The sequence below is a fragment of the Lepisosteus platostomus genome, chromosome 8, assembly GCF_059453375.1.
Source record: "Lepisosteus platostomus isolate fLepPlt1 chromosome 8, fLepPlt1.hap1, whole genome shotgun sequence".
Classification (NCBI taxonomy): Eukaryota; Metazoa; Chordata; class Actinopteri; order Semionotiformes; family Lepisosteidae; genus Lepisosteus; species Lepisosteus platostomus.
Window position 1 is genome coordinate 61412963 of NC_142618.1, and position 27704 is coordinate 61440666.

At 41.7% G+C, this 27704-nt stretch overlaps 1 protein-coding gene across 3 annotated transcripts; it reads left to right on the forward strand.

Annotated features, from left to right (window-relative positions):
- Positions 1 to 27704, forward strand: hnf4g (hepatocyte nuclear factor 4, gamma). 3 transcript variants are annotated; one of them, XM_088644206.1, is made up of 10 exons: positions 1 to 223; positions 17734 to 17905; positions 20124 to 20218; positions 21148 to 21254; positions 22049 to 22204; positions 24008 to 24095; positions 24968 to 25120; positions 25264 to 25500; positions 27045 to 27167; positions 27474 to 27704. In XM_088644206.1, the coding sequence occupies exons 1-10, from the start codon at positions 187 to 189 to the stop codon at positions 27593 to 27595; spliced, it is 1290 nt and encodes a 429-aa protein (XP_088500332.1). In that variant the 5' UTR covers positions 1 to 186; the 3' UTR covers positions 27596 to 27704. The 3 variants fall into 3 exon arrangements, with proteins under 3 accessions (XP_088500332.1, XP_088500333.1, XP_088500331.1); XM_088644207.1 differs by lacking the exon at positions 1 to 223 and adding an exon at positions 321 to 466; XM_088644205.1 differs by lacking the exon at positions 1 to 223 and adding an exon at positions 13536 to 13845.

Sequence of the window (27704 nt, forward strand, 5' to 3'; positions counted from 1 at the left end):
TGTTTAGTAAATCGATTTAATGACAGGCACCCCCTGACGCCACCGAGTGGGTCTCTATCATAGAATTGTATACCATATGGTAAAGTCTCGACCTAAAAACCTCACTGCGAGAGAAGGTCTGGGACCCACCTCAGGCGGGTAGGCAGCAGTGTGGAAGATCTCAATCACACTGAAGAGGAATGACCCATGCCGAGCGAGCGCAGAGCCAGTGACTTTAAACAAGGTACAATCGTCGAGCCGTTTGTTTCTGTTTTGAAAAGAGAAAAAAAAAACTTTAATGGCGCAAGATGCCCCTCTAAAACTAGAGTACATATAGTTTTTTGGGGGGAGGGCGTAGGTTTAAATGCGGGACGATAGGGTTAGGCTCCATTTATTTTAAAAATGAAAGCGCACAGGCATAATAAGCCCTAGAAATACCTTCGTGGGTGTGTCACGTGGCGTGGGGACGGAAAGTTCAGCTAAACAGGTCAGTAAACAAGCACTCCTTTCAGGTGTATCTGCAGAACCTTGATGACGTCTGGATACACTGCCGTTTACTTCCGAGATTAGCTCTATAATAGCTTTTGTTTTTCAACTAGTGACGGCCGGTATATTATTGAATCACTTGTTTTTTTCTCCGGCTCAATTTATCACACAGCGCGCTTTTCATATTAAGCTACTGTACGTGTCCTGCGAACAATAACGCTCGGGTGGTCATGTTCAGACATTGAGATCTTTTGTTTTTGCACCATGTAGGACGATCATTGTTGGTATTTGTGTTCTCAGTTAGGATAAGAAAGTTAGGGAGCCACAGCCTGTATCCCAGTGATCTTGTTTGTAAGTGAGGGCAGATTAATCTTCTTGAAGGTTAGTTGTCTAATTCAGGTGTTGCATTCTAAATCCCATTAATTAGGGCCTTGCATTTTAATGCAGGAAGTGAAACATTTAAAAACTCATGAATGGCAAAATCCTATCGTCTAGATCCTGTAGATACAGACCGGGCACCATAATTCATACCGGTGAGGCCAGGGTGAATTTGCAAACACTTACAGTACGTGCAGCTACAGTAATACAGCTGTGGATTGGCTCGGGAAAGAGCTGCACGAAAAAATGTGTCAAAGAACAAGTTCCTGGAAGCTTGTGGCCTGATTCTCAGAAGCCGGACCTTGTCAGTTATGGGAAGGGAGAGCTACTAAGGAAATCAGGCTGCTACTTAAAGTGATGTCAGTGGACCAATAGGTGGAGTTCTTTCTCTGGCCCAGAATTTGCCTACCGATGTCCAGTTTCTCCCTCCTCCAGCATGGCTGTCACTGCGCCCTTTGGTGGTGGATGAAGTGGGTCTTCTCCTGTGTGGAAAGTTCTATGGGATCCATTGGGGTGAAAAGCCCAATATAAATGCAAGCATTTCTACTTGTCTCCAAAGTGGATCTGTTTTACAAAGCTCATTGGTTTCTACAGATATGAGGGAATTGTTTTTTTTCCCATACAAAAAAAGTCTGGATGGGCACGTCTCCTGTTGGACTACATTTCAATGTATGATATTGACTGTGTGCCAAAGGAAGGAAAAATATATTAGTTTTCAGTAACTGTCTATAGACTGAATGTGCTTTTCATTACATAGCAGTTTAATATGAAAGGTTTATGAATCATTTGCTGAATAGATGTGGTAAGGTAAAACCTATACTTTGATTATATGTGAGATGTTGCTAAATACTAATAAAATGCTGCTTAATTTATTTAAGAAATATATTCACCACTTGTTGCTGAAAAGGACAGAATTAAAAATGCATTTACAACTTCAACACCCCTCTCCCAGAACTGTAACTCTGTAACACTTTTACCCTCATCTGATATATAATGAGGGGCACCTTTCTCAATCTTGAAAATGAAATTGAAGTTTATCTGGATTTTCTAGGAACATATGACTGAGAAAAGAAAACTAATTCAAATGAGATCCCAAAATCAAAGATTACAGTGAACCTGTTGAACTGTGTTACCAGCTATGAAGTACAGAGGGCTCAATCATAGTTCCAGAAATAGATCTCCTCTATGTTGTGGCAATGAAAAACTGCATGAATGGGGCCTAAATAATTTCAAGGCAGCTTTTTCCTGTGTAGAAATAGCAGTGCACTGAGTGGGTGTTGTGCATACTAATAAAACAGATATGGTATCTCTGTTTGCTGAACATCCATTACCTTCAGCACAGTAAAAAATAATCTGAAATCACCTGTACAGTATATTCACTCACTCAATGCAAATGTCTGTTTTTCTTGCTGCAAAGCTTTTTTAGTTATTTGTTGTTATTTTTTAGTCATTTGTGTTCTGTTTCTCGTGTATGAAGTGTTTTTCAGTGTACCGTGCAGTACATTGTTTCAGCTGCGCTTGAGAAGATAGTAAGCTTGCATATCCTTGCAGGATTGGATTTTTTTCAATTTTGGGAAAACATGCCTATAAGTTATTGTTTTTCTCAACATACATTTTCTGCAGAAAGATTATCCATGCAGAAAAATTATATATAGCTAGAAAAGCACTGTCACTGTAGTTTTGAAGTTCCAAGATTGTGCCAGATATTATACAAGGCAGCAGATTTTGTACCGAGTGGGGATTTTCATAAACAGAAATTGATGGTAGAGTCAGGAAAGCATGTGAAGTTGCATTTCCTATACTGTTTTTATTGTTGTGTCAGTTAGTCTTCACTAAGACAAATGTTCTTGCAGGGTCTCTTTGAGTGCTGTAAGAATTGCTTTGAGACTATACTGAATGGGGATATATAGTAAAATTGTAGTAAAAAGGACTTCAGTCCGGGGATGTAATGCCAGAATTGTACAATATACTCAAACAACATCATATAGAATAGTATTTGCAAACGAGAGGAGGCCTTTCAGCCCATCTCAGTTGTTTGGTTCACAGTAGCAAATTGATCCAAGGATCTCATCCAGCTGGTTCCTCAAAGAGTCAGCGTTTTGGCTTCAACACAAGGGCTTGGTAGCTGGGACTCCCACAGCCCCTTCAGGAAAGAAGTGGCTCCTGTACTGGATGTTCAGTGCTCCTCCACGCAGTTCCCTCCTGTGCCCTCTGGCTCATGTTTCACTGTTGATTCTGAAGAAGTCTGCTGGGTGGACTTTCTCAGTAACTTTCAAGATTTTACATTTTTGTATCTGTTCAAGACTAAAAAGAGTCTTTACAATTCTTCTCTGGTCAGATTCCAGAACAGCAGTAATGTTTTCAGAACCCATTGACCAAAAACGTACTGTATGCTGTTCTAATGTTATATATAACATTTTTATATATAAAAAAAGTAATGCATTCTGGGAATTTCTGATTATAATGAGCTAGGGATGGAGTTATTTTTCTTCCTGGACCTAACACGTTTTATTTTCAGAGTTTCTCACATTTTTGAGAGTTTATTTATTTTATTTGGTCAGAGATTTAAAAGCAAGAAAACAACAAAGTATCTTGAACATGAAACGTTTTTGTGTCTTTGCAAACCATGACTGGCAGAGGTCGGGAGGAATTAGATCCTTGGACACACACAGGTAGGCTCTTCAGTTCTGCGGGAGTTTGCAACATGCAGATCAACCGGCTTCAATTTGAGGAAGGTAGAAAGTCACTGGGACCAGATATAACAAAGCGCACACCTGAAAAACACCTGCCCATGATCATCAGGAGATGCACCTTTGCAGTTGCCCAAGCACACAGAACTAGGAAGCGCTTCCTAAATGAAGCAGGATTGGCATGCCAGGACTGTTCAGAGGTGTCTAGAGAATAAAAAAAAAATCCCTGTTGGTCCACCACAATCCGATTCAAAGTTTTTTCGTGATGAATCAAGATTTAAATCCCAATTACCATCTCTGGAACCCTGCTCTGCTGGTTTGTACTCTGTGAGGGCAATCACAGTTCATAGCAGAGCTGGAGCAGTTCGCCAGAGTACCTGAGTGCCATTTCCCACAGTCAGATCCAAGCCCATCTTGCCAAGGTGCTATTGCTGCAATTGGCGGACATGCTTGTTATTGAAACTGTGACGTCTTCACTTGACCAGGTTTGGGCCAGAGATGTTTGGACAGCAAGGATGATCTTTAATTTAAAGTGCAATGTGAGGAAAATTGCTCGTAAATGACTGAGGTGTTACCTCTTTTATACACATGAAAGCTGCTTAGTAGTTCAAGTAGGGAGCTGCGTCAGCATGCGTAGGCTGCAAAGGAACAAGTTAAGGTTTATTCCCTGCTGAAAAGAGAAGAAAGAAAACACAATGTTTCAGCTGTGGAGCCTTCTTTGGAGGGGTTCTCTTGGTGAACCCACAACAGCCAGACTGCTTAGTCATGTATGGGAAAAGGTCCAGTTTGTATGGAGAAATGATATTTAAAAAAATAATTATTCACATGTATTCTTTAGCTTTGAACACATTTTGAAAGCGGTGTACTGATTGCAAACAATATGATTGTAAACTAGCGGCTTCTTAATTAGACAAAACCTAATCTGAGATTAATACAGTTCTTTAAGTGCATTTTATAATCACACGTTTAAATTAATTTGCTGTAAAGATCTCCTAAAAGACCTCACAGTAAAAATGACCTGGGGGAACAGAGATTTCAAACTGGTAAAATATGTATTTTGCAGTGTTGCAGTATATGTGGTAATAGCTTTCTAGGCCATTTTCGTGTGTTAATCATGAACACTCAGTGGCTTCAGCAACAACATAATTATAGCACAAGATTGCTGGCTGAAATGGTTTCTAATTCCAGGTATCACCAGGTACGAAGGTCTCCATCTCTGTCATTAAGGAGCAAAACTAAATAAACAGCTTGCTATATGATCACTTTATTGCACTTCACTCATAAGATTTAATTTTTATTGCTCTAGCAGGCACCTGCAGACTGAGCATGGAACTGTGCTAGAAAAGTGAAGGAAATCATGGCCTGTTAGGAGGGGCAGCAGTATCAGAGTAGATTAGCAGGAGACCTGAACAAGCATTTTATTTATAACCCTGAAAGATACTGGCAAAGTCAGCCTAGAGATTTTCTTCAGGATCAACACTGAAAACAAAAACATGACTCTGAAGAAATATAGGAGAAAGTGTAATTAGATCTGAAATCAAGAAGCCCTTTCTTGCACAAAGGGTGGTGGGTATTCACAAACAAGCCACATACCCATATTGTCAAAGTTGATTCACTGGTATTCTCCAGGAACAATCTGGATCAATAAACTTGTTGCAGTCAATAGAGCAAGTTGGCTGAATGGCCTCTTGTTTATAACTGTTCTTATGTTCTCATCACAGTAGGCTTTATATCACCAGTGATAATTCATTCGGTCAGATCAACTAGTTCTTAACTATTTAAAATAAATGTGCTCTAGAGGATCCTAAGCTACTCTGCTTCCTGTAAATGGAGTTCCTGGTTTACAAATAAACTTCAAACATGGCCATGGAAACTAGAAAAACACCTGGAGACGACTGAAAACTGCTCCATTTACAGGGAGTCCCAGTTTCTCAGGCTGGTTATTAAATCTCCGTAACAAAATAAATCCATTGACAGTAATGGTAAATTTGACAGATTTCTGAATTAAACACAAAATTGTAAACTTTGAGAAAGTACTGTAAGTCGCCATGCTGTCGAGACTGCGCGAGAATTAATAATAATAATAATAATAATAATAATAATAATAATAATAATAATAAACTTTATTTTATATAGCGCCTTTAAAGGTGGCTTCTCAAAGCGCTTTACAGGATGACAATAACAATAAATAAGAAGACTACAACAATAAATAAGAAGATTTCACAAGATAGGACACAATTATAATTACAACAATACAACAATAACAATAGAGGAGACCGTGGAAGGTGGTATTAAGAAGAGCAGAGGGGTGAAGAATGGAACCAGTTAAGTAAAGGCTTTTCTGAAGAGGAAGGTTTTGAGTCTGGATTTGAAGGAGTTTAGAGAAGGTGATTCTCTGATATCCTTGGGCAAAGAGTTCCAGAGCTTGTAGGCATAACAGGAGAAGGCCCTGTCGCCCATACAATGTAGACGGGCTTGGGGGACAGTAAGGAGGGCAGAATTTGAAGAGCGGAGGTTGCGAGGTGGGGAGTAGGGCGATAAAAGTTCAGACAAGTACTGAGGTGCCAAGCCATGTAAAGCCTTATAGGTGAGCATGAGGATTTTAAAGTCAACGCGGAATTTGACCGGAAGCCAGTGCAAGGACTCCAGGATAGGAGAAATGTGAACACTTGCACTAGACCTGGTCAGGATTCTGGCTGCTGAATTTTGGACATACTGCAGCTTGTTCAGAGTAGATTTAGATACCCCAGGGAGTAGAGCGCTGCAGTTGTCAATTCGAGAGAATACAAGTATGTTGATCAGCTTTTCAGCCACAGTTAATGATAGCATAGGGCGTAGTCTTGCGATATTTCTAAGGTGAAAAAAAGATGTTTTGACAGTATGCTGTACATGTGGGTCGAATGTTAAGCCAGAATCGAATATAACCCCAAGGTTTTTCAATTTTGATTGAAGCTCAAGTACAGAGCCATCTACAGACAGGGTTACAGGACTGACTTTACGAAGTTGATGGGGGGTACCAATAAGCATGACTTCAGTCTTGTCACAGTTAAGATGAAGGAAGTTTTGAGTCATCCACATTTTTATGTCAGAGATGCAATTAGATAGAATAGAGACAGCCACATCAGTGTCGGGTTTGGTATGGATGTATATTTGAGTATCGTCAGCTAAAAATGAAAGCTGAGGCCATGTGATCTTAAAAGCTGACCAAGTGGGAACATGTAAATGCTGAAGAGCAAGGGGCCCAGTATTGAGCCCTGGGGGACACCAGACTTGACAAGACCAATTTCAGACCTGTACCCATTGAGAGAGACAAAGTGACAGCGATCAGTGAGGTAAGACTTAAACCATTTGAGGGCAGTGTCAGAGACTCCAAACACAGTCTCGAGACGAGAAAGTAAGATGTTATGGTCAACAGTGTCAAAGGCAGCACTGAGATCAAGAAGGATGAGTATGGAAAGAGAACCAGAATCAGAAGCTATTCCGACGTGAGGCGGCCCTTCCTGCTCACTAGTCCTTTTTGGATGACAGTGCTTCTGAACATTTTGAACACTTGTGTTACAGTGTAGGTTCCCTCACAGTCTTCTCTATTCAGGACTATAAATGTTCAGTTCCTTTACATGTCCAGTGAAGGAAAGCTTCAGCTGCTGGCCGGGAGTGTGGTTTGACCCTTTCCCACCGGGAAAACGAAATACGACTGTTGACTGCGGCCGACATCTTTATTCAAGCTGGCTCACAAGAGTTCCAATTGTTAAAGCAGTTTGGGCAACGTTTTAAAGTTGCAGAAGTGGGTGATGGAGTCGAGCGAAAGAACCCAGAGATTGTGTGTGTGGGCTGGCTGCAGCGGGAGGATAAAGAGGAAGTGAGGTCAGCGGGTGGGGCATGCAGCAGGAGGGAGGTGGGAGGAAATGCGACAGTCCAGGGAAAGAAGGGAGATGGAGATGGGATCCGCAGCAGGAGGCAGGAGATGTGTCCTGCGGGGTGCAGAGAGAGAAAAGGCGGGGTGCACCTGCAGATGGAGTAGGGGATACAGAGGGAGGGAGAGTGTCACCGGCTGGCCTGGCAGGAGCACTCGGAGAGATGGAAAGCCTGAATAAAGAACCTCAGGGAAGGGGAGGAAGGAACATCTGTCCTGACTGAAGCAGGGTTGATTTAAACAGGGGATTCATTCAGCTGGATCGATGCTTTTCCTTGCAGTATTGTGTGGAAGACTCACATGAAATAATAGCAAAATGAAATATGTACTGTGATGTTTATATGAACTCATTATATTCATACAGACATTTACCTTCCGCCCTCTTGCTCTCAAAAATCAGGGAAAGCCTGGAAATGTATTGAAATTAACTTGTGGAGACAGAATCTGCATATGCTATTGTCTCAACTCAAAATATATTACTTCTCTACAGGGGGAAATGCAGAAGATGTATTTTGCTGACATTTTACTGCACAGGTTTCTCATTAAAACCGCACATATTCTAGGTTTTCTGTCACGCAGATCTCCATTCCATATATTTTTGCTTACTCTGTTCTAATGATTTCCCTGGAGGTTTCCTTGGGCATTTCTTCTGTCTGCCGTCTAGCTGTGAAGCTCACCCCAGAACTCGTCAGCAGGCTTGAGGTCAGGTGACGGGGGAGGCCAGTGCATGAATTTTAAAATTCCCCAACAGTAAATTACCTAAATAATAAAGCCGATGGACATATGCACTGTATGTCCCGGTTTGGCAAATAGTAAATAAAAATAAAAAGTGCGCGCAGCGACATTGAAACGTGAGCATTATGTTCTCATTGTCTCTGAAAGGTATAGGAAGTGTTTCCAAGTCACATGGCTGCTCTCTGCTTTCCTTACTCAGCTGTTGCAAACGTGACTACAGAAATGTGTATTCAGAAAGTTAAACTTTCTTATTTCACTTTTTCAAAACAGTATTTTTAATACCTTAGCCTCACAACCTAGGGGGCGGGTGTGGGTGTTTGTGTCTCTCGGTGACTAAAGGAAATTTATCTCCAATCTGCATCCCTTTGGTACTTCAGCAGGACTCAAGCTGAATTTGTGTTTTATATTTCAAGGTTTGGTTCGAAGTGATAGCGCATCATCAAGCTTCCATAATGTTAAACAGTGGGTTTAAGTTGATTTACTAAGCATTAACAAATTATGTTTTTGATATTTAACTTATATAGTGAGTTACTGCAGTGTTTGTATTAGTATTTACATATTTGCACCATCACGTTTATCACAGGTTAGCATAACCATATCATGTGCCCCTACAAAAAGTTAAAATATGCCCTTTTTAATGCTTCCATTATACCTAAATCACAGTCTTCCAATCAAGTCTAATATCACAGCTGAAATGCACCTTCATGTGAAATGTTTAATACACACAGAGATGAAATAGTAACAACATGCGACATGAAGTGTCCCTTCCTGCTCACTATTCACTGCGATGACTAATGTACTGCAAGGCACGAGTAAATTAAGTTCAGGTTGTGCAGCAAAAATGTTCCAACGTGATCTGCTTGCAGAATTAACAAGTGAGTTGTATGTGTCGGACAAACCGTCTCAAAGTCAAGAGCAATATTTCTATTGGATGAAAAGAGATTAATTCACAAGTCCGCTTGTTTACATTGTATTACAATGTAATGGGGCCGCTTCAAGTCACCGGAAGTTTTGTTGCCTCATTCTGAATCTCAGACGACGACGGCAGCATGGTGCTGCCCATTTGGAAATGTTATCTACTTTGTGATGTACATTGTACGTTTTACATGTTACTGTGTAAATTTTACTTTCACTGTAGTTTGAAACGCACTCATCGATGCCATTTCACTCTAACCCCAAAAAATAGCATTGCAGTTCACCGTTAACATCCAGTCACACTGTTAATCTCTAATACCAAAATTTAATTTTAAAAAGTACACTGTACATAGTTTGTTGCTTTCTGTAGCTCCAAATGAAGACTGCTGGGTTAGGCTGACAGAGGCATTCTAAGTGCAGAATTGTCATCTTGAGTAAAATCGAGATAATCAAGTGTTGAAGTCGGGGTGTGAAGAATATCTGTGCAGAGGCCACTACTGCAAAAACATTGTCCAAAATAATTGCATTTTTTTTCTCAATGTACCATGTTTGTAATCATCCACACCCCAGCAGTCAATGTCTCATTAATCCTTCTTTGGCTTTAAGAACAGGGTAGGAGCTTTCTGGAGCCCTTCTATGTTATATATTAAATATACAAGCAGTTCCCAGTAGGGGTATTTTCCCTCTCCTCCCCAGCTCTTGGATGACATGGGTTACAGTGGTGATTGGCTTTCTGGAGTTCCCACCTCAGCTGTGCTGTTGGGCTGAGGTCTGGAGATTGATGCCCAGTCAAGAGCTTTGCCCTTCTGCTCCCTTAGCCATTCGGCAACAGATTTGGAGACGTGCTTAGCTTGGTCGTGCTTAGCTTTGTTCCTCAATTCTAACAAAGGTCCTGGGAAAAGAGGATATAACACATTCCTTTAATGGAAATGGTCTATTCCTACTCTTCACAAAAGGGGTGACATTGTCATACAAGCTTCCTCTTCCTCTGCTAATCATACTTCTGGGTGGAACGGTCCAGCAGCTGATCTTGTTTTTCGTGTAGCTGAATTGTGCTGTCCAATTCGACTCAGGAATCTATTAGTTACTGTTTGGCAAATGCATGTCTTTTTACATTGTCATGGAATTCTTTTTATAGCCTTCACCCAACCTGTGGAAGTTAATAACTTTTTGCCTTTTTCCTGTGAATTTTCTTGACTTTCCCCATCATGATTAATGATACTGACTGGCTTGCATCTGTGTGTAGCCTGCTTCTATACCTAGTTGCAATTGAGGTGACCTCCAGAAGCTTTGAGAAACAGATGACCACATGGCAGTGCGATATTCACAACAGCTTTGACATTTACTGGGCATTTACAGTAAGAGTGAGCACCTACTGTACAGAAGAGCTCAACAGTGGAAAATTGTTTCTTCTGTTTTACAGTGTGAAATTAACCTATACATCTTCCATATTTGTAGGAATGTAGCTTTTTGTGTTATTTTAATGTTTTTTTTACTTCTTTAAACAAAAGAAATGTTTTTTGTTTAAAAAGGGAGCATTCTCCCTCCATACTATTAAAGACTTTGGTGTCAGTAGAACTTTGTCCTGTAAGTCTTAGTTGGATTGATTAATAGAATCCAAATAAGTTTTGAGAATGTGAGCACCGCAAGATAATTGTGAAGATCAGTCTGCCTGATCCCAAAATCAGAATTCTTCAGCAGTGTTCATGTGGGATGTGGGGATATCTTGTGAGTAATCACTGACGGCACAGAATGTCAGCTGATGACTCAGAGCAGTTACACAATGTGTTGATGGATGTGTCTCAGATTCAGGGCGAGAAGTGCACTCTGAGAGACAGGTGTAGATATAAAGGGCTGGGAGCTTCTGTGCAAGAGCAAGGGGAGTTGCTGCACTTAGACTAAGGCAGGCAGAGAGCAGAAGCCCTGTTGGAGGGCATTGCTCATGACCGCTCACATTTTCAACCCTGGGAAATCCAGTGGTGTTCCCTTAAGCAATTTTTTTGCTGACGATTTTTGATTAGTTCCCTTTCTCTTCCTTTGAGGACCATTTTGGTTTGGTCTTATAAACAATACACAATGGTGAAATACAGTTGTTGGGTTCAGTCCCTGTGCTTAAGAGTGACATGAGACTCACACACTATACTTGAATTGTGGCCTTAAGTCAGAACATGCTGGATTGCTGTGTGTCCTGTCGAATGCCAGGAGAGAGATATTATAATGGCATTGCAAAACATATTACAGGCAAGAAAGTCTTATTTTCAGAAGAACTGTCCTTTATTAACTGCTCGTTTTGCAGCCTATTCACAGCCACACTTAGCTCCCTAAGACCAGGCTCTGCTCTGGACGGCTTCCTTCAGTGTTCAGGTTCACTTCAATTGTCAGAGATCAGCCCTGTCCTGCTCCCAGCAGCAATCCTGGGAAGCCCTGAGGGTATTTGTAACATGGAACGCAACCTGTGCAAAGTGGACCCTACCAAACACCTGCCATTCCTGGTCTCTGCTCAGGCCACAGGGTCCAGATGCTTGAGGGAGTGACTGAAGGGGCAAGGGGAAATGTACAGCGTTTCACACACAGGGCAGTGAAATAAAGTTCAGGATTTTGTCTCTCAGGTGGGACGAGAGATCTAAGACTGTCAACATTATGTTCTCCTAAGGTCCTCAGTGTTATTTTTAAAATGTATTTTCTTTGATTAATTGTTTTTGTGGTTAAGCATCATAATAACATGTAACTCTTCCTTCTTGATAGACCTTTGACTTATTTTACAAACCTGTTTTGAATTTTCAGTGACATGATTTCCTTGGAATTATACAGTTTTGCAGAATTTGGTCACTTTTGCTAGGAACCAGCTGTGCTTGTGTGCTTAGTGTTGGGATAAATTGGAGAAAAAAAAAATTACGTGAGTGTAAAAATAACTATACAGATGTTCTCACTGTAGCAGTGTCATTATCTTTATTACACTTCTCCTGGATGTTCAAGGAGAGCCAGGAATAAGGAAATGGATATGATCTTGGAATGTGATTTCAGAAATCCCTGCAGATTGGCTTGGGTTGTCCCTTTCCTTGCTGTGTTATATATGCCTAGATTACATTTCAGTGCTGAGGCACATAATATCGGTACAGATAAGATAAAGACTGTAATTGCTTGTGCATAATTTTGGGTGATATTTAAGGCAATAGTGCCCAGTTATGGTACTAGGAGTCTTTGAGGCCGCAGCTGAAGCAAGGATCCATTTACACATGAAACTAAGACAGAAATGGTCTCCTGAGTGAGATGAGCCCCTGTAGTCTCTCCCTGACCAGTTAGCCTCTGGGCTTCGTCACTGGCCCAGGTGTAACCAGGATCCCCGTCCCCCAGAGAATCTCCAGGTGCCCAGCTGGCCAGGCTGCTCTCTGCCCATCACAGGTAGTGACTCTGTGCCTTGATGAGCGCCCGTGAGCTTTCAGGCTGATCGGCGAGAGTCGCACCGCTCCCCAGTGCTGTAGGCGCGGTGAGGCTGACAGTGCTGGTAAAAGGGAGATGGCTTGCAGAGCAGGCGTAGCAGTGCTTGCTTGGCTGTGAGCCCTGTTGCAGGAGGTGATGCCACCCCCTTGGAACCAGGAGAGCGCTGAGTTTTCCAGTGATGGCGTGGCAAAGCTCTCCGGTGTCTGGGGAGCCGAGCTACGGGGTTCTGTGCCACTGGTCCTCTGGGTCAGCATGTGAAGTTCTCGTCCCTGCTGTGGTGTTGCAAGAGCTGTGTCTGAGATCCAAGCGGACTGACAGGTGGTGATTCCTCTGGAGGGTGGGTTAGGGGTTTCGCTCTCAAAAACAAGGAAGCAAAATAATTGGGCACACGTGGGACATGCGATGCAGAACAGTGAAGTGCTTCAGATGCCCGTCTCCTGTGAGGATTCAATCATTCATGACCCGACAGGGCACATTGGTGCACAGAATCTCAGCAGTTCAACTACCTCATGGCACATAATATTGCCCCAGGTCAAGCTGCCAATGAAGGGAACAAGGAAAGAATGCTTATGAGAAGATACTGTAGCTACAGTTTCATCATTGTTGTTATTGCTCTTGTTTTTGTCCATAGTAGCTGTAATAGTATGTTCAGTAAAAGTGATACAGCCTGTGTATAGTTTTAGCAGTAATATTCACTGAATATGGTGCTCGTGTAAAAGATGGCAGCTGTTTTTTTTCCTGGCTTGTTTCCTTGTGTGCGATGTATTTATAACCTCCATTTGCAGTATTTGAGTATGTTATGTGAAGTGCTGTGCAAACATTTTGCTTTTTTTCTCTCATTTCACAAGAAACAAGCAAGGTGTCTTTTTATTGTATGGCTTTAAAAGACTTGGAAGTGCATGGCACAGAATTTCCTTTGTAAGTCCACCAAAAGTGGCCTGAGACAGTGTGTTTATTTTTGAAAATCAGACGGGATACTTGTCAGCGTTTCTGTGCTTGGAGTAAAGACCGTGTGACGCGAGGAAACCGAGAATCACTTTTGCAGGACTCCTCCCATTTCATCACAAGGGACAGTCGGGCAGGTAGTGAGAAATGTAACCCTAGGTTAGCATTTTACAGACCATGTGTAAAAGAGTAACCAAGACGTGCTCATCACTCAGAGGGCAAAGGAACTTCTCAGGCTCCTTGAAAGAATGACACTGTCTGAATCCCTTTTGGACATGGATGTACCAAATTACAGCGAAGGGTTGGATCCAGACTACACGACACTTGAGTTTGAAAATACGCATGTGCTGTACGGAGATACAGGTAAGGTGTCCTACCTTTCTTTACGAGCAGAAAGCCAACAAAACCGTCTTTTTTTGCAGGAACGACAGCAGATCCTTAAATCTCCATTTGTGTTCAGAGTACAGTGCACTGCAGTTATTGTAAGAGTGAATTCATTAACCAAAGTAAACATCTGTGGATATTTATGCTGAGGAGGGTGGTGATGAAACAAACAGTAGAGCTATAATGGAGGGAATTGTTACCTTGCAGCAGGTTTCATTAATAAATAAATTTGATGTGTTTTGAAAGAAAAAAGAAAAGAAAATGATTTCCATTAATTATTTCCATTGTTCTTTAATATTGTGCAAGATGATGGTCTTGTTTCAAGATAATAAAATTTATAAAGATAATAAGTGTTATAAACACACGTAGGGTCTTACGTACAATGAAACTCCAACACAAACACAATTAACTTAATTTTATTTTCCAGTATAAAGGAAGTTCCTACTTTGACCGGCCTTCCTAAAATATTTTAAATTATGGCTTTATATTGATAAGTGATAATACTGGCATCGATCTAGTTATGTAACAGAAGTGAGGAATTATGCGGGCATAATTTACATTTTCAAAAAACAAAAGGTTTTGGTTAAATCATTCTCCACAACTTTAATCAGCAATTTCTTATCCTATCAGCCTCAGGCTAATGTTTAGCAAAGTTCAATTCTTATTATTTAACAGGGTTAAAAAATTAACTTTCGGTTCTTTAACAGTACTGCAGTACATTTCTCATATTTCTTCTAGGACATCTTTTGTAGGTTTTAATGCTCAAATTTGTTTAGTAATATTAACAAAAACCGATATTTTACATAGTGTTAGTTTAAATTGTAAAAAAACAATATTACAGTTGTTTTACATCTCTTTTTATTATAAATGAACAAACCCACAGAATAATAATAATAATTTCTATATAGAGCCTTTAAATGTGGCTTCTCAATGTGCTTTACAGAACAACAAAAAACACATTGAAAGGTGATAGTAGATGGGGGTATAGAATACAGTAGACATTTAAGCCAAGGGGCTCACAGAACCAGTTAAGTAAAGGCCCTTGGAAGAAAGAAGCACAGTGAAGGTGATACTCTGATGTCTTTAGGGATAGAGTTGGTGTAGGAGAAGCAGGCCCTGTGCAGGGACTCAGGAGTCACATGATCACTTGCACTAGACCTGGTCAGCATTCTGTCTGATGAATTCTGGACATACTGCAGCTCGTTCAATTTGGATTTAGATCAATATGAGAAAAAATAAAAGTGTTGACCAAGTTTTTCAGCAACATTTAGCGACAACATGATGATGTTTTTGACAATATGATGTGGGACAAACGTCAAGCCTGGATCAGATATTACTCCCTAGTTCTTAAATTTTGATTGAAACTTCAGTACAGTACCATCTGTACCATCCACAGACAGGGTTACAGCATTGGTTTTACAGTACATAGTTAATAGGTTGTGCCAAGAAGCATGACTTCACTCTAGTTACAGTTCAGGTGAAGGAATTTTTGAGTCATCCAGGTATTTACAGTATGTCAGAGATAACCTTAGAGACAGCAGAGACAACCACATCAGTGTCAGGTTTGGTATGGATGTAGATTTGAGTATCCTCATCATAGAAATTATCATTTAGACCACGTGATCCTAACAGCTGACCAAGTGGAAACATGTAAATGCTGAAAAGTGGGGGCCCAGTATTGAGCCCTGAGGAACACCAGATTTAACAAGTGTCAGAACAGTTGCAATCTCCTTTACCTGTCTGATTGATAACACTGGCAGATCCCCATTTCTAAATTGACCATTTTTGCTTTGTCCAGATGTACAAATTAAGGGAACAACTGGAAATGCATAACTGGGAAAAAACCAGTGAAAGCAAAACTTCGACCCACTTGCCCGTAGAAAGTTCTGATGGTGCTGCTAGTTGGAAGCTCTCGGTCTGACAGAGGCTTGCTGTGCCCTGCTTGATGAAAAGGTATTACCAGCTGGAGGAAGTCTGCAGCGGTCGTGGGTCAAGGGGAGCCATTGGTAGTTCAGACAAGGGCGTCTAGCTCCTGACCGGAAGGTCCCTGGTTCTTTCCAAATGAGTACGGGGGGTTAATCCTCCTGGGGCTAACAGGCCGGCCGGAGCGTGATGCTGACCACATCACCTCCACCTCCAGTGTCGGAGGGTTGAGAAAAATGGTGGCCCTTGCCCCCCATTCCCCCATGGGCCTTTATGACCTGAAAAAGGGACCTAACCTACCTTCTTACCTAGTGGGTCAAGGACCTGAATGAATCCACACCTACCTCAGTGTATACTATGGGGTGAAAGATGCAAACATATTTCTAATGGGCCCTCTTAAAAGCTCTCATTCAGAGTTTGTCAGAGTTTAAACAAAACCAGTCAGCAGTGGGTTCGGTTTGGGGTTAACAGGCGGTGCCTGATTTGCATCTTGCATGGTGTTTCCCTTTCACTGGGAATTGCGGGGCTTGGTTGACCCTGCGCGCTGCTCTCCTCGACGGTGATGGCCCGTTCTGAAACACAGTCGAGGTTCAGCCGTGATGCCGGCTTCTCAAAGCCGCCTCTTCGTGGCTTTCTCCTTCCCTCTGATGTGGGCAGACATGAAGGTAGAATTGAAATCGACTGCGACTGCTGATTAGGAAACGATGAGCCTTGGACTTTCAGGCAATAAAACTGGCTTTTGTTCTGATTGTTTTGCTCCTTTTAGCTGAGTTACTTTCATTTGTATAGCCTCCTATTTCACTGTGTCTGCTGATTTTGAGCTGAATTCGGATCCACTTTCCTTGCAGTGTCTCTTATAACTTTCCCTTCCCGATCAAGAGCAGATCAGCAGTCGGAATTGTTGCTTCTGGTTTGTCCCAGACTTTCACTTGTCTCTTCTGTCAGAATTAGCTCATGTTTTAGAAACTCCCTGGCTGCACCCTCCTGATGGAGGAGGGAAATTTGACACTTTTTTTAAAGACAGCTGAAGTGTCAGTAATGGACAATGTAACATTTCCAATGTTATATTTCCTTTTGAAATGGATATATATACAGTATATATTTGCATAAGCAAAGTACAGTATGTGGTTATGTATAGTTTTTCTTTGCAGGATGTCAGTTCCCATTAATTGTGACCACTGGTGAGTTGTTTAAGCACGATGTAGGTCTGGGAGCTGTATGTTTTTGCGCTGTACTATATGCTGGTGTCAGTTTCGCATTTGTCCGTTTCTTTAAAATGCAACTCCGTGGCTCCAAAAACACTTGTACTAGACACGGCAATTGAGTAGTAATTAAATAAATCGTTGAATGAAATTAGCTGTGTTTCAGAGGTTCGCTGAACAGCTGGAGTGATCTTCTTCTGTGTAAACAGCGACACTGCACAGTCAGAAAAATGTGCGAGTCCACCGCACATAAGAATTCTCTGCCAAAGCCAAACCGCTCATTAGCCTGCTGGTGAGACCGCAGCTGACAAAATTAGCAATCAAATAATAATTAATCCTGGCAGCACGGTGTGGCTGGGAGTGGACTTGCGATGTGCCTACCCCTGTTTTAATTGGATCACTCCCAGAGGTGCCCTGACTCTTGTGTTCGTTAATCAGCTGTTTAAGCGCGCGTTTAAACACCCTGTCTTTCAAGTTTGTCCTGTGCCAGTGCAGGGAGCCGGGAGACGCCTTCTGTGAATGTCCAGTTATTCTTTGGCATTTGAAGTGTTCGGGAACTTTGTTGAAGCATACGGGTGCTGAGCCTGGCCGCTCTGCTGCTCGGTGTTGCGAAGAGTTGCAAGTGGTGCTGCCGGGCGGCAGGTGGTGCAGAATGAGTTGTGCCCGAACCCGTGCGCGGCGCTGCGCTGGGGTCCCCACCGCCGGTTTTCTTCTCTAACTCCCCTCCCCCCTTCCTCCCCAGACCCCGTTCCTGTCGAACCCGCGGCCATGGACACGCCCGAGAGCGGCCTGAGCTCGCTCTGCTCCATCTGCGGGGACCGAGCCACGGGGAAGCACTACGGGGCGTCGAGCTGCGACGGGTGCAAGGGCTTTTTCAGAAGAAGCATCCGGAAGAGACACGTTTACTCGTGCAGGTACCTCCGGCGCAGCCAGCTCGCTCTGCGCTGCATCCGTGCAGAGCTGTCACTGAGCACAGCCGGGCTTGCTTCATAAGCACGGTCTTGCATCGTGACTTGTATTTCTTTCTGTCTTGTCACAATTGTTTTCGGCCTGTAAATCGTGTTTCAGGTTTGAAATATTTTATAGCCTTTTTAAAAAAAAATTGTAGATAACATTTTGCCAATATTGACCAAAGACCTTTACTGGCTCACAAACTGTTTTTTGGGATCAAATGTGTGGACCTCTGAGATTTAACTGGCACTCCTGTAGGATATTTAAGGATAACTTTTGAAGAATGAAATATTCTGCTCATAGAATTTGGTGCCAGACCTAGATAACCAAGGTCCCTTCTATTGATTTGCTATTCTCTGTAAGCACTGTAAGGCTCTTGCCTAATAAAATCACCCTGTGTGTGAATGAAAAATCAATTCATTAAGGTTAAAGATACAACTGCCTGGATCGTCTGTCAAGGTTTTTGGAAATCATGCCCACAGCACAAATGTGAAAAAAAAAATTCAGGTCAAAGAACATATCCTGCCCGAATCCTAAAAAAGTTAACTTCTATCACATCTGTTTAAGTTCCATATCCTTCTCTGTCAGTAAACAAAAGTGGCCAAACTCAGGATCCAGCACTGTGGGACTTGTATAGCAAGCAGTGATGCAGAGCCATTTCATCATTTGGCTAAGAGTCTGAAGTGGAAGCATGTATTTCATTTTCTCCACACAACACAAGTAGAAGCTATGTAGTAGTGTGTTTACGACCAAGAAAAGAAGGTCATCTTTATGCAAACGGTGGTAGGGGCATAGAGCAACCTTCCCTGTGGTGTTCCTGAAGCTGATACCCTTCATAAAGAGGCTGAAAGAGAACGGGTCCTAGCTACTCCATGAGTTAGGTGCGCAAAGTGGCCTCTTCTTGTCTGTTACCACTTTTGTTCAAATTGCATATTGAACAATATTTCACTTTTTGGAACTTTGTTTTGACTGTGTCACTTTCACGTTAAGGTACCCCTCAAACTATTCACAGGGGTTCAGATCCAAAACATAGGGCAGGCATTCTACAGCCTCGATCACAGTGTCCTGTACACAACGTCCTAAAATCACACGATTCTCAGCACTCTGACCTGAAACTGTCAGTGTGCACCGGATGGGGAAAAAAAACAACTGACTTTTATCAAATCCACACATGTTGGAAGAGGTTGTTGAATGTAATCAAATAAATGATCATAACATTATTGAAGACCCTTTCTGGAATTGCTATAGAAGTGGTGTAGAAGGAGCTTTAAAGTTAGTTTGGACCTAAAGGAAATTTGTGGTGCTTTTTGGTGTTTTTTCAGGCACTAAATAATGAACATAGTTTTATTTCATAAAGACAATAAGTATCATATCACCCTGCAACTCACAACTGGCAGCAGCACCAGTACCAGGCTCACACCTCTTTGGGAAAGCTAAGGTTTGTGCTGGAACGGGTGTTAGTGGGGCCAGCAGGGGGCGCTCACCCTGCGGTCTGTGACGGGGACACTAGACTGAGAAAAGGCGCCATCCCGCTGATGAGATGTAAAACCGAGGTCCTGATTCTCTGTGGTCATTAAAAATCCCAGGACATTTCTCGAAAAGAGTAGGGGTGTAACCCCGGCGTCCTGGCCAAATTTCCCATTGGTCCTTACCTCCTAATAATCCCCATCTATGAATTGGGTTCATCACTCTGTTCTCCTTTCCACTGAGAGCTGATGTGTGGTAAGGAATTATTATTCTTATCCTGCATGAGCTTCTGATGATTTCACAAATTGAAAGTGACCAATATGTTTTTGGAATAAAATGATACTGCCACTACTGTTACTGCTATACGTGTTTTATCATATTTGCAATTTAGGAGGTGATTATGTAAATTAGATTAGCTTTAAATATATGATTAGGATTGGATAAAAAATAGAGATGGGTAATAAATGTTTTGAACTTTGTTTAAACAGACGTTTCTCTAAGCTACTGCTTCATTGATGTTTTGAGTCTGTTGCATATGTAAAGAATTATGTGACCCATTAGCACTGGCTGAAAGGACCATATAGAATAATTGCTCTCATAAAGAGTGCTGTGAGTAGATCTAAGAAGTACTAAGTATATCTCTAAAGACCAGTCCTATGTGACCTTTTAGAACAGGAATTTAAGCTCTAAGCTATTCTTTTTCCCTTTGTTCAGGTTCAATCGACAATGTGTTATTGACAAAGACAAAAGAAATCAGTGTCGATCTTGCAGACTGAATAAATGTTTTCATGCAGGAATGAAGAAAGAAGGTAATAGTTTTAAATTATCCTCTTTTCTTTTAAGTAATAGATATTTATTTTTTGTCAGGAAGGAGTTATAGCATAGAAAACCTTTACCCCCGAAAAGCAGTGTTTGGCTTGAAATATGATGTGAATTATACAGGCAGTGTGCTATTTATTGCAAGCATAACCTTGGCTTTGTAGTTTATGACTTATGATCATGTGTTTGCTCACTCACCTCTTATTCCTGTATAGTGTTGTCCACATAACTGCTGGTTAAAGTTTTACTTTTTCTTTCTGCATAGCTGGTATTTATCATCAGCAACTCAGCTGGGCCCTACCTAATGAGAGGAAATGGTTCAATGTTATTGGTCTAATGTAAGAAGAAGAGAAAGGCACTTAAAGATGAACTAATAATAATAAAGCACTTCTTTTTGTAATGGCCAACAGAAGAAAATGGAAAACTGACAATAACTACTAAACAGTCCTAATGAAATTACTAATAATTAAATTTTAAAAGCCTATACTCTATTTTTAACTTGTTTATTCTTCGGTATGACACAGAATAAGCCTTTTGTTGGTGTTTTAGCTTTACTTTTTCAACTTAGTGACATGGCTTGTAGTATACAGTATCGGAGCCTTTAGAACTAAAAACCTGCTGTAGCCAGTACTACAGTATGTAGAGCATCAATTATTTATAAACAGTGACATAATTTCCTTTTTAGTGTTCACGATTCATACCTGCAGACAGAAAGAGAAGACAAAGGAAACCCCTTACTCATTCAATGGAGCTGATAATTCTCCTGATTAGTTTTGTGTTAAGACAACACTGTGCTAATGACCATTTGCCCATTAGGGAGGGTAAGCTTCACTGAGTAGAAATGAAAGAACAGTGCACGGGCAGTGAATCGGGGCCCTGTTGGTTTTCAAGAAATGAAAACAGCTGGCTTGCCTTCCAGCCGTACAGAACGAAAGAGACCGCATCAGCTCCAGGAGAAACGCGTACGAGGCCCAAAGCCTGCCGCCCATCACTGTGCTGACGCAGGCGGAAAGTCTCTCTCGGCAGGTAAGACGGGCACCGGTGATCAGCCCCTGCCAGGCCAGATGCCAGCCACAGCTCCCAGACGCACAGTTTCCCTTTTCAAAATCCAAATTTTAGTTCGACTCCGACGTCTGGAGAAAACCGCATTGATCCTCTAGCTTGATGATCTTGTAAGTCTTACTATCGGATATCGGGATATGTGTGCTCATTTCCTGCTGACAAATAAGTCTGCAAGCATCACCCAACTGGGACATCTCTGAGTAATGAGGTGTTTGTTATTTCCTGTGGCCCCTCGAAGGCCGGGAGGGCATCAGCTTACTCGTTGCTTTTCCAAGCCTTAGGACAGAAACCTGTGTCCAATGTGAATACAGGTGCCCGTACTTCAGGTTAGTTCTCCTTGATTGACCAGAAAAAGAAAAGAGCTTGAGCCAAGAGGAAAGAAATCTGTCCAGATACAGTATCTGCTGCAAATCTAGCCTTCTGTACATAAAGTATATGCTTTAAATGATAGCTGTGAAAATATTATACTCTTTATGATTGGGAGCAGGGCAACAATTTACCTGTTTATTTATTCCCCTTTTTTAGGGAACGCATTTCCCAGAATGTTAAGATTATTAATGACTTTGTCGTGAAATGACAGCTGCTAATTTGCATGACCATTAGTCTCCACTGAAGCATGAATAACGTCATTAAATTTTTTTCAATTATCCGCCTGAATACTTATTGGAGGTTGCTTTGGGAACTTTAACAGCCAGTGAAAAAATGAGTGTTTTCCTGAATGGTGACGTAATTTCAACTCTATATCCGTTTCTGGATAGATCAGTTTGCCCAGCCCAGGAGTTCCCACAGATATATCAGCCAAGAAGACTGCCAGCATCACTGATGTGTGCGATTCTATGAAGCAGCAGCTGCTCGTGCTGGTAGAGTGGGCTAAATACATCCCAGCTTTCTGTGAATTGCCACTTGATGATCAGGTAACGATTTAAAATGATATTAATAACCTTTATTCATACTCGGTCCTCTCTGCACTAATTCTTCAGTGATTTTGATAAATTGCTTCGGTAATGAGAGTAGCAGTTTCATGTTGCATGACTATCTATATATGGAATTAAGAAATAATGCATAGTGTATAGTCATTATAACAGCATTTAGTACGTAATACATCTGCAAGGCTTAGCTCAATTAATTGGCAAAACTGTTTATAAGCAACTGTGCTTTTTATGGACTGCTCCTGTCCTTCGGTTAAGATTGAATCTAATTTTTCAGTTAGACGTTCCAGTACATCTTAATCTCAAAAAGTAGGTATTCAAGGTCAATCCCTCAAAGCTGAATTTCTTGTCCTACAGGCCTGCTCAAAAGGACAGATTTGCCGGAGTCGCATCCAGCATTAGTATCCTGAATTTACAGTCAGGGCTTTGTAAATTCAGTATGTTTTCCACACCAAATTTAAGAGAACAGAAAATATAAGTTCATTGGTGAACCCCAGAGTTCCAGATATCCCCAAGGTGGATCAAAAATTGATTTGCCCTCTGTTTGCTAAACTTGGTAATTCAACAGATATGTCATTTCCTGCTTACACAGATGAAGGAGTGTCTAATGCACACAGAAAAACACAGTTGTCAAATAAGCCTAGTGTAACAAACACTTAATAGATTAGTCGTTGGAGATGGTGGGCGTCTGTATTTAAATGACTACGCTGTGTTGATTCTTTTTTCCCCTCACATTTATCACACACGTGGGTGTTTCAGAATGCAAAGGCCATTGAGAATTAAGACCAGAGATTTGGTAGGTGCCATTCATTGCCTCACTTTTCCACAGCAGAGCAAGAGGAGTAGAGAGAAACCTCCCCCAGTTGTATTAAGAGTGAACTTTAGGGAGGTTAGTTTCTGCATTCCCCCCAGAGAGGAATTTAACCAGAACGCCCTGGTTAACAAACCTACTCTTATGATCATGGGATCTTTAATAACCAACTAGTCAGGACCTTGGTTAAATGTCTCATATATATTTCACATTTTAACGATTTAATATTTAAAAATATGTAATATTCAATGGTAAATGACCACAAATCAGGCAAGTTATCTTTACTCCTTTTCAGTATAATTAATGCTGCCAAAGTGAATCATCTTTTTTGAACATGTTTTGCGGTATGATATTTGCTCTTGGGAACAAAGTGAAAATCTGGTTAATTAGGCTCCTATCTACTCCTGTCAATTAATGACCTATCTACAAACATCACATTTACACTTCAGAGCATTATCTGTTAGCGCTGAGACTCCAGCTGGTTACTCTACAACAGGTAAATGCCCTGTAACTGCTTTTTAAAAATGCTGATGGAGGCAGAATGTTACCTTGTAAGCAAAGATTGTAATGAAATGTTGCTACAAATATCACCTCACCTAATTACATTGTATTTGTAATGAACTAACATGCTGTGTGCTTATTAATGTTCAGTCACAGTCTTCATAGTAAAAATAGGACTTTAAGATCTTATTTTCAAATTGTATTTATTTGCATTTTATCCTTTTATATAGTATTAAGTGTTAAGTGTTTTAGTATATCTTCTTTTTGCTATGTTATAGTAAATACAACTACATTTTATTTTACAAAATAATGTATGGATTTGTCAGCTATAATCTGGGCAAATCTTGGTTCAGTGTGGCTGTCCCTGTAGTTGATGATAAAGCTTAGTTGTTTGGCTTTAGTGTTGTAGTGTCAGAGCAGGATGAAAGTGTAATTCTGGTGTGAGAGTTCGTCTGAGTCTCACTTTCTAATTCCAGGTGAGTTTATTACGGGCTCATGCCGGGGAGCATCTCATTCTGGGAGTGGCCAAGAGATCAGTGCCTTACAAAGACATCCTTTTGCTTGGTAAAACACTACTCAACCGTTTAGTCCTCCAGAGCTATTAAAAAAATGCAAAAGCATGCATTCTTTTGCAATGCTTACATAGCATGTATTGATGCTTAATGATCTGGTAGAGTGTCCATCTGAAAGTGCCCAAGTGTCTAAAAGTGATTCTTAGTGGTTACACATCTGATGCCACTTTACAGGCTGTAAAGTGTTCGGTTACTGTACTAGGTGTGTACGTGTGGCCCTGCAGTTACAGCTTGTGTTTTTTAAGTTTTCTCTTCAAGTCTAAACTCCCAGATCCCTCATGTACCCGATGTTGTAATGATTGATCTGAGGACGATAAGACAGCTTGAAACTGAATTGTCGGCGGTTTTTTCCATTGGTCTGGTCACACAAGTGCATTCAGCTAACCTTGCTTGAGCGTGTTTTTTCATGATCTGCAGTTAGAATAATAGAAATGGCCACTGGTATAGGAACTAATGGCCGTCTGTGTCACCTAAGCTAAAACCCACGATAACAAGAAGAATTAAAAACATCATTTACCGTGAAGAGATTATAAAATAATTTCTCAAGAAGCCATGCAACCTTATTTCATTTACTTGAAAGGATTGCCAATGTTTTGGTTATCATACCTCACCCAAGATAAACAATAAATAATAGCACAGTTACTTATACTTTCTCCAGTGACTTTATTAAGTTATTGGTCCTTTTTAACAGGCATTACCTTGAGCAGATGAATGCAGGGGTCCCCTCATGTTTTTAGTGTGTTGTGATATTGCAGTACGTTTTGTACGGCTCAAGAAACATTTCACTGTGAAATGCACCAGCATTGGTTTCCATAGGTAATAATCTTAAGTTTCAGTAGAAACAGTTTTTTTTTCTTCCCCAAGGTAACGACCACATTATCCATCGGAATTGTCCGGAAGCGGAAATCTGCAGAGTAGCTAATAGGATTTTGGATGAGCTTGTCACACCGTTCCAGGAGATTCAGATTGACGACAATGAATATGCATCCCTGAAGGCAATTGTTTTCTTTGACCCAGGTAATGTCTGTGTGTATATTTATATACACACACACTAGTTATCAATAAGATGTAATTGAGAAGTAAATTGAATAAAACACAAACATTTACATCTTTATTTCAACTCCCTGTGATTGCGCCCATGTCTCCTCTTGCGCCCCCAGATGCCCGCAGCCTGGGGGACCCCTCCAAGATCAAGAGCATGCGCTGCCAGGTGCAGATGAGCCTGGAGGACTACATCAACGACCGGCAGTACGACTCCCGCGGCCGGTTCGGCGAGCTGCTCCTGCTGCTGCCCACCCTGCAGAGCATCACCTGGCAGATGGTCGAGCAGCTGCAGTTCATCAAGCTCTTCGGGCTGGCCAAGGTCGACAGCCTGCTGCAGGAGATGCTGCTGGGAGGTACGTCCGGGGATACGAGCCGAGTCCTCGAAGGCGTTGCTCTCGGGCCGCGGTCCCCAGTCCTGGTGCCCCGCACACCACCGGGTTTCCATTCCAGCCCACCTTCGTTAGACAACTGAAGCCGTACCTCTTGTTATTAGTTGCTGTCGGTTCCGTGGTGTAATGGTTAGCACTCTGGACTTTGAATCCACTGATCCGAGTTCACAATTTGGTCGAACCTGAGCCCGAAATCCTTCTTGGGACGGGGCGGTGGCTGGAAGGTTGCCGGGTTGTATCCCGCGGCCGGCAGAGGAATCCTACTCCGTTGGGCCCCTGAGCAAGGCCCTTCACCCCAGCTGCTCCAGGGGCGCCGTATAAATATCTGACCCTGCACTCTGACCCCAAGCTTCTCTCTCTGTCTGTGTGTCTCATGGAGAGCAAGCTGGGGTACACGAAAAGACAAATTCCTAATGCAAGAAATTGTAAATGGCCAATAAAGTGATCTTATCTGTTCTTATCTTATCTTACCTGATAAGGAAGTAGCTTCAACTGAATGTTTGCATGTTGTTTCTAGTCACAGGTTGGGGATTTTATTTCATTTTCATTTTGTAAGTGTTTTGTAGTTCCAGCATGTTTAAGAGCTGGGAACAAACTCTTCAAATTAATCTTATCTTTCTTAAGTCAATGAAGGGCTCAGGTGGGAGCAAAACTTAACAGGCATGTGGGTCACCAGGACTGAGAACTGCTGACCTAAGGGCTAAAATCTTAGAAATTAAAAGCATGTGTATTTAAGACTAAAATTAATCACAGGCAGAGGACCCTGGATTAAATGTATTAATTCTGACACTGCTTAATGTGTCTGCATGGATGTTTGAGGGTGTCTGCAGATGTAGCAAAGGTTCTGATGTGTCAGCGTACATCAGTAAATGCGTCTCTCCTTCTGGTACTAAAGGACACCAACTTTAAGTTAAAAGGAGCAGGGGTGTCCAGTCGTGGTCCTGGTGGGTCAGAGTGTCTGTGGGCTTTTCTTTCAAACTCCTTTCTTAACAATGCACTATAGATGAGCTCAGTGCTGGCTGAACTGGACCAATTTGACATTTTCTCGCAAGAACACAAGAAAGGGTACAAACGGAAAGGAAGTCATTCAACACATCTCGCCCTTGTGGAAGTTAGTAGTTAATTAAGCCATGGATCTCACCAAGCTCACCAAGTTTCTAGAAAGAAGCCAAAGTTTCGACTTCAACCACATGGCCGAATGAACCATGTGGTTGAAGCTAGTTTCATAGCTAGTCAGATGCATGCGGTTATAAAACAACAAAATTCACTGTGAAGCGCTGTTTTCAAGAGTTTGTGTTTGAATTTTTGTTCTGCAGTCGATTTCCCCATTCAAGGGTGGCATGCTGTGTAAGTGCCCCTACTGGCATTTCGGCTGACTTAAGCCCTACAACGCCAATTGCAACATCATACGTGTGAGCAACCTGCACAGTGCAAGTGCTCTGTTGGTACTCAAGAAGCTCGGATCTCCGTGATTAAGAGTAACAGGTGTGCTGGTTGTCTTTGCGCAGGGACAGCCGCAGAGCCCACACACTTCCACCACCCTGTCCATCCACACGTCGCTCAGGACCCCCTGACTGGGCAGACTGTTCTAATAAGCACACTGCCCACCCCTGTGCATCCAGAACAGATTGGTAAGTGAACCGATCTGTAAATCCGGCAGCTGTGGTTTGAGATTGCCTCACGTGAGTGTTACTGTCATAAAGAATGTCTTTGGAAAATACAATTACATTTTAAAATAAAATGTAAAATGATTGAATTAATATGTATACTATTTTTAGACCAGTATATACTGTATGTATGTTTCCATTTTGCTCCTGAAAGTAAGTGTTTTAAAGTGTTTTCTCAGACTTTGGAAAAGGTGTTTTAGTCTGAGAACCTGAAGGTTTTCTTTTGTGCCATCTCTCAAGTTAATAATGCAGCACAACTCTTATTTTCAGCTACTCCTGAAACTCCTTTGCCATCACCACCACAGGGATCCGGGCCAGACATTTACAAAGTCATCACAGACCAGGCTGTGGGTGTTCCTGGACAGGAGATTTCCAAACAGAAGGTCTCATGACTTTTGACGTCAAAGACCACCGAAATGGAATGTTTAAAAAAAAAACATTAAAATTGGACATTAAAAAGTAAAGTGTGCTTGTAAGTGCATATGCATTTAAATACTGTTG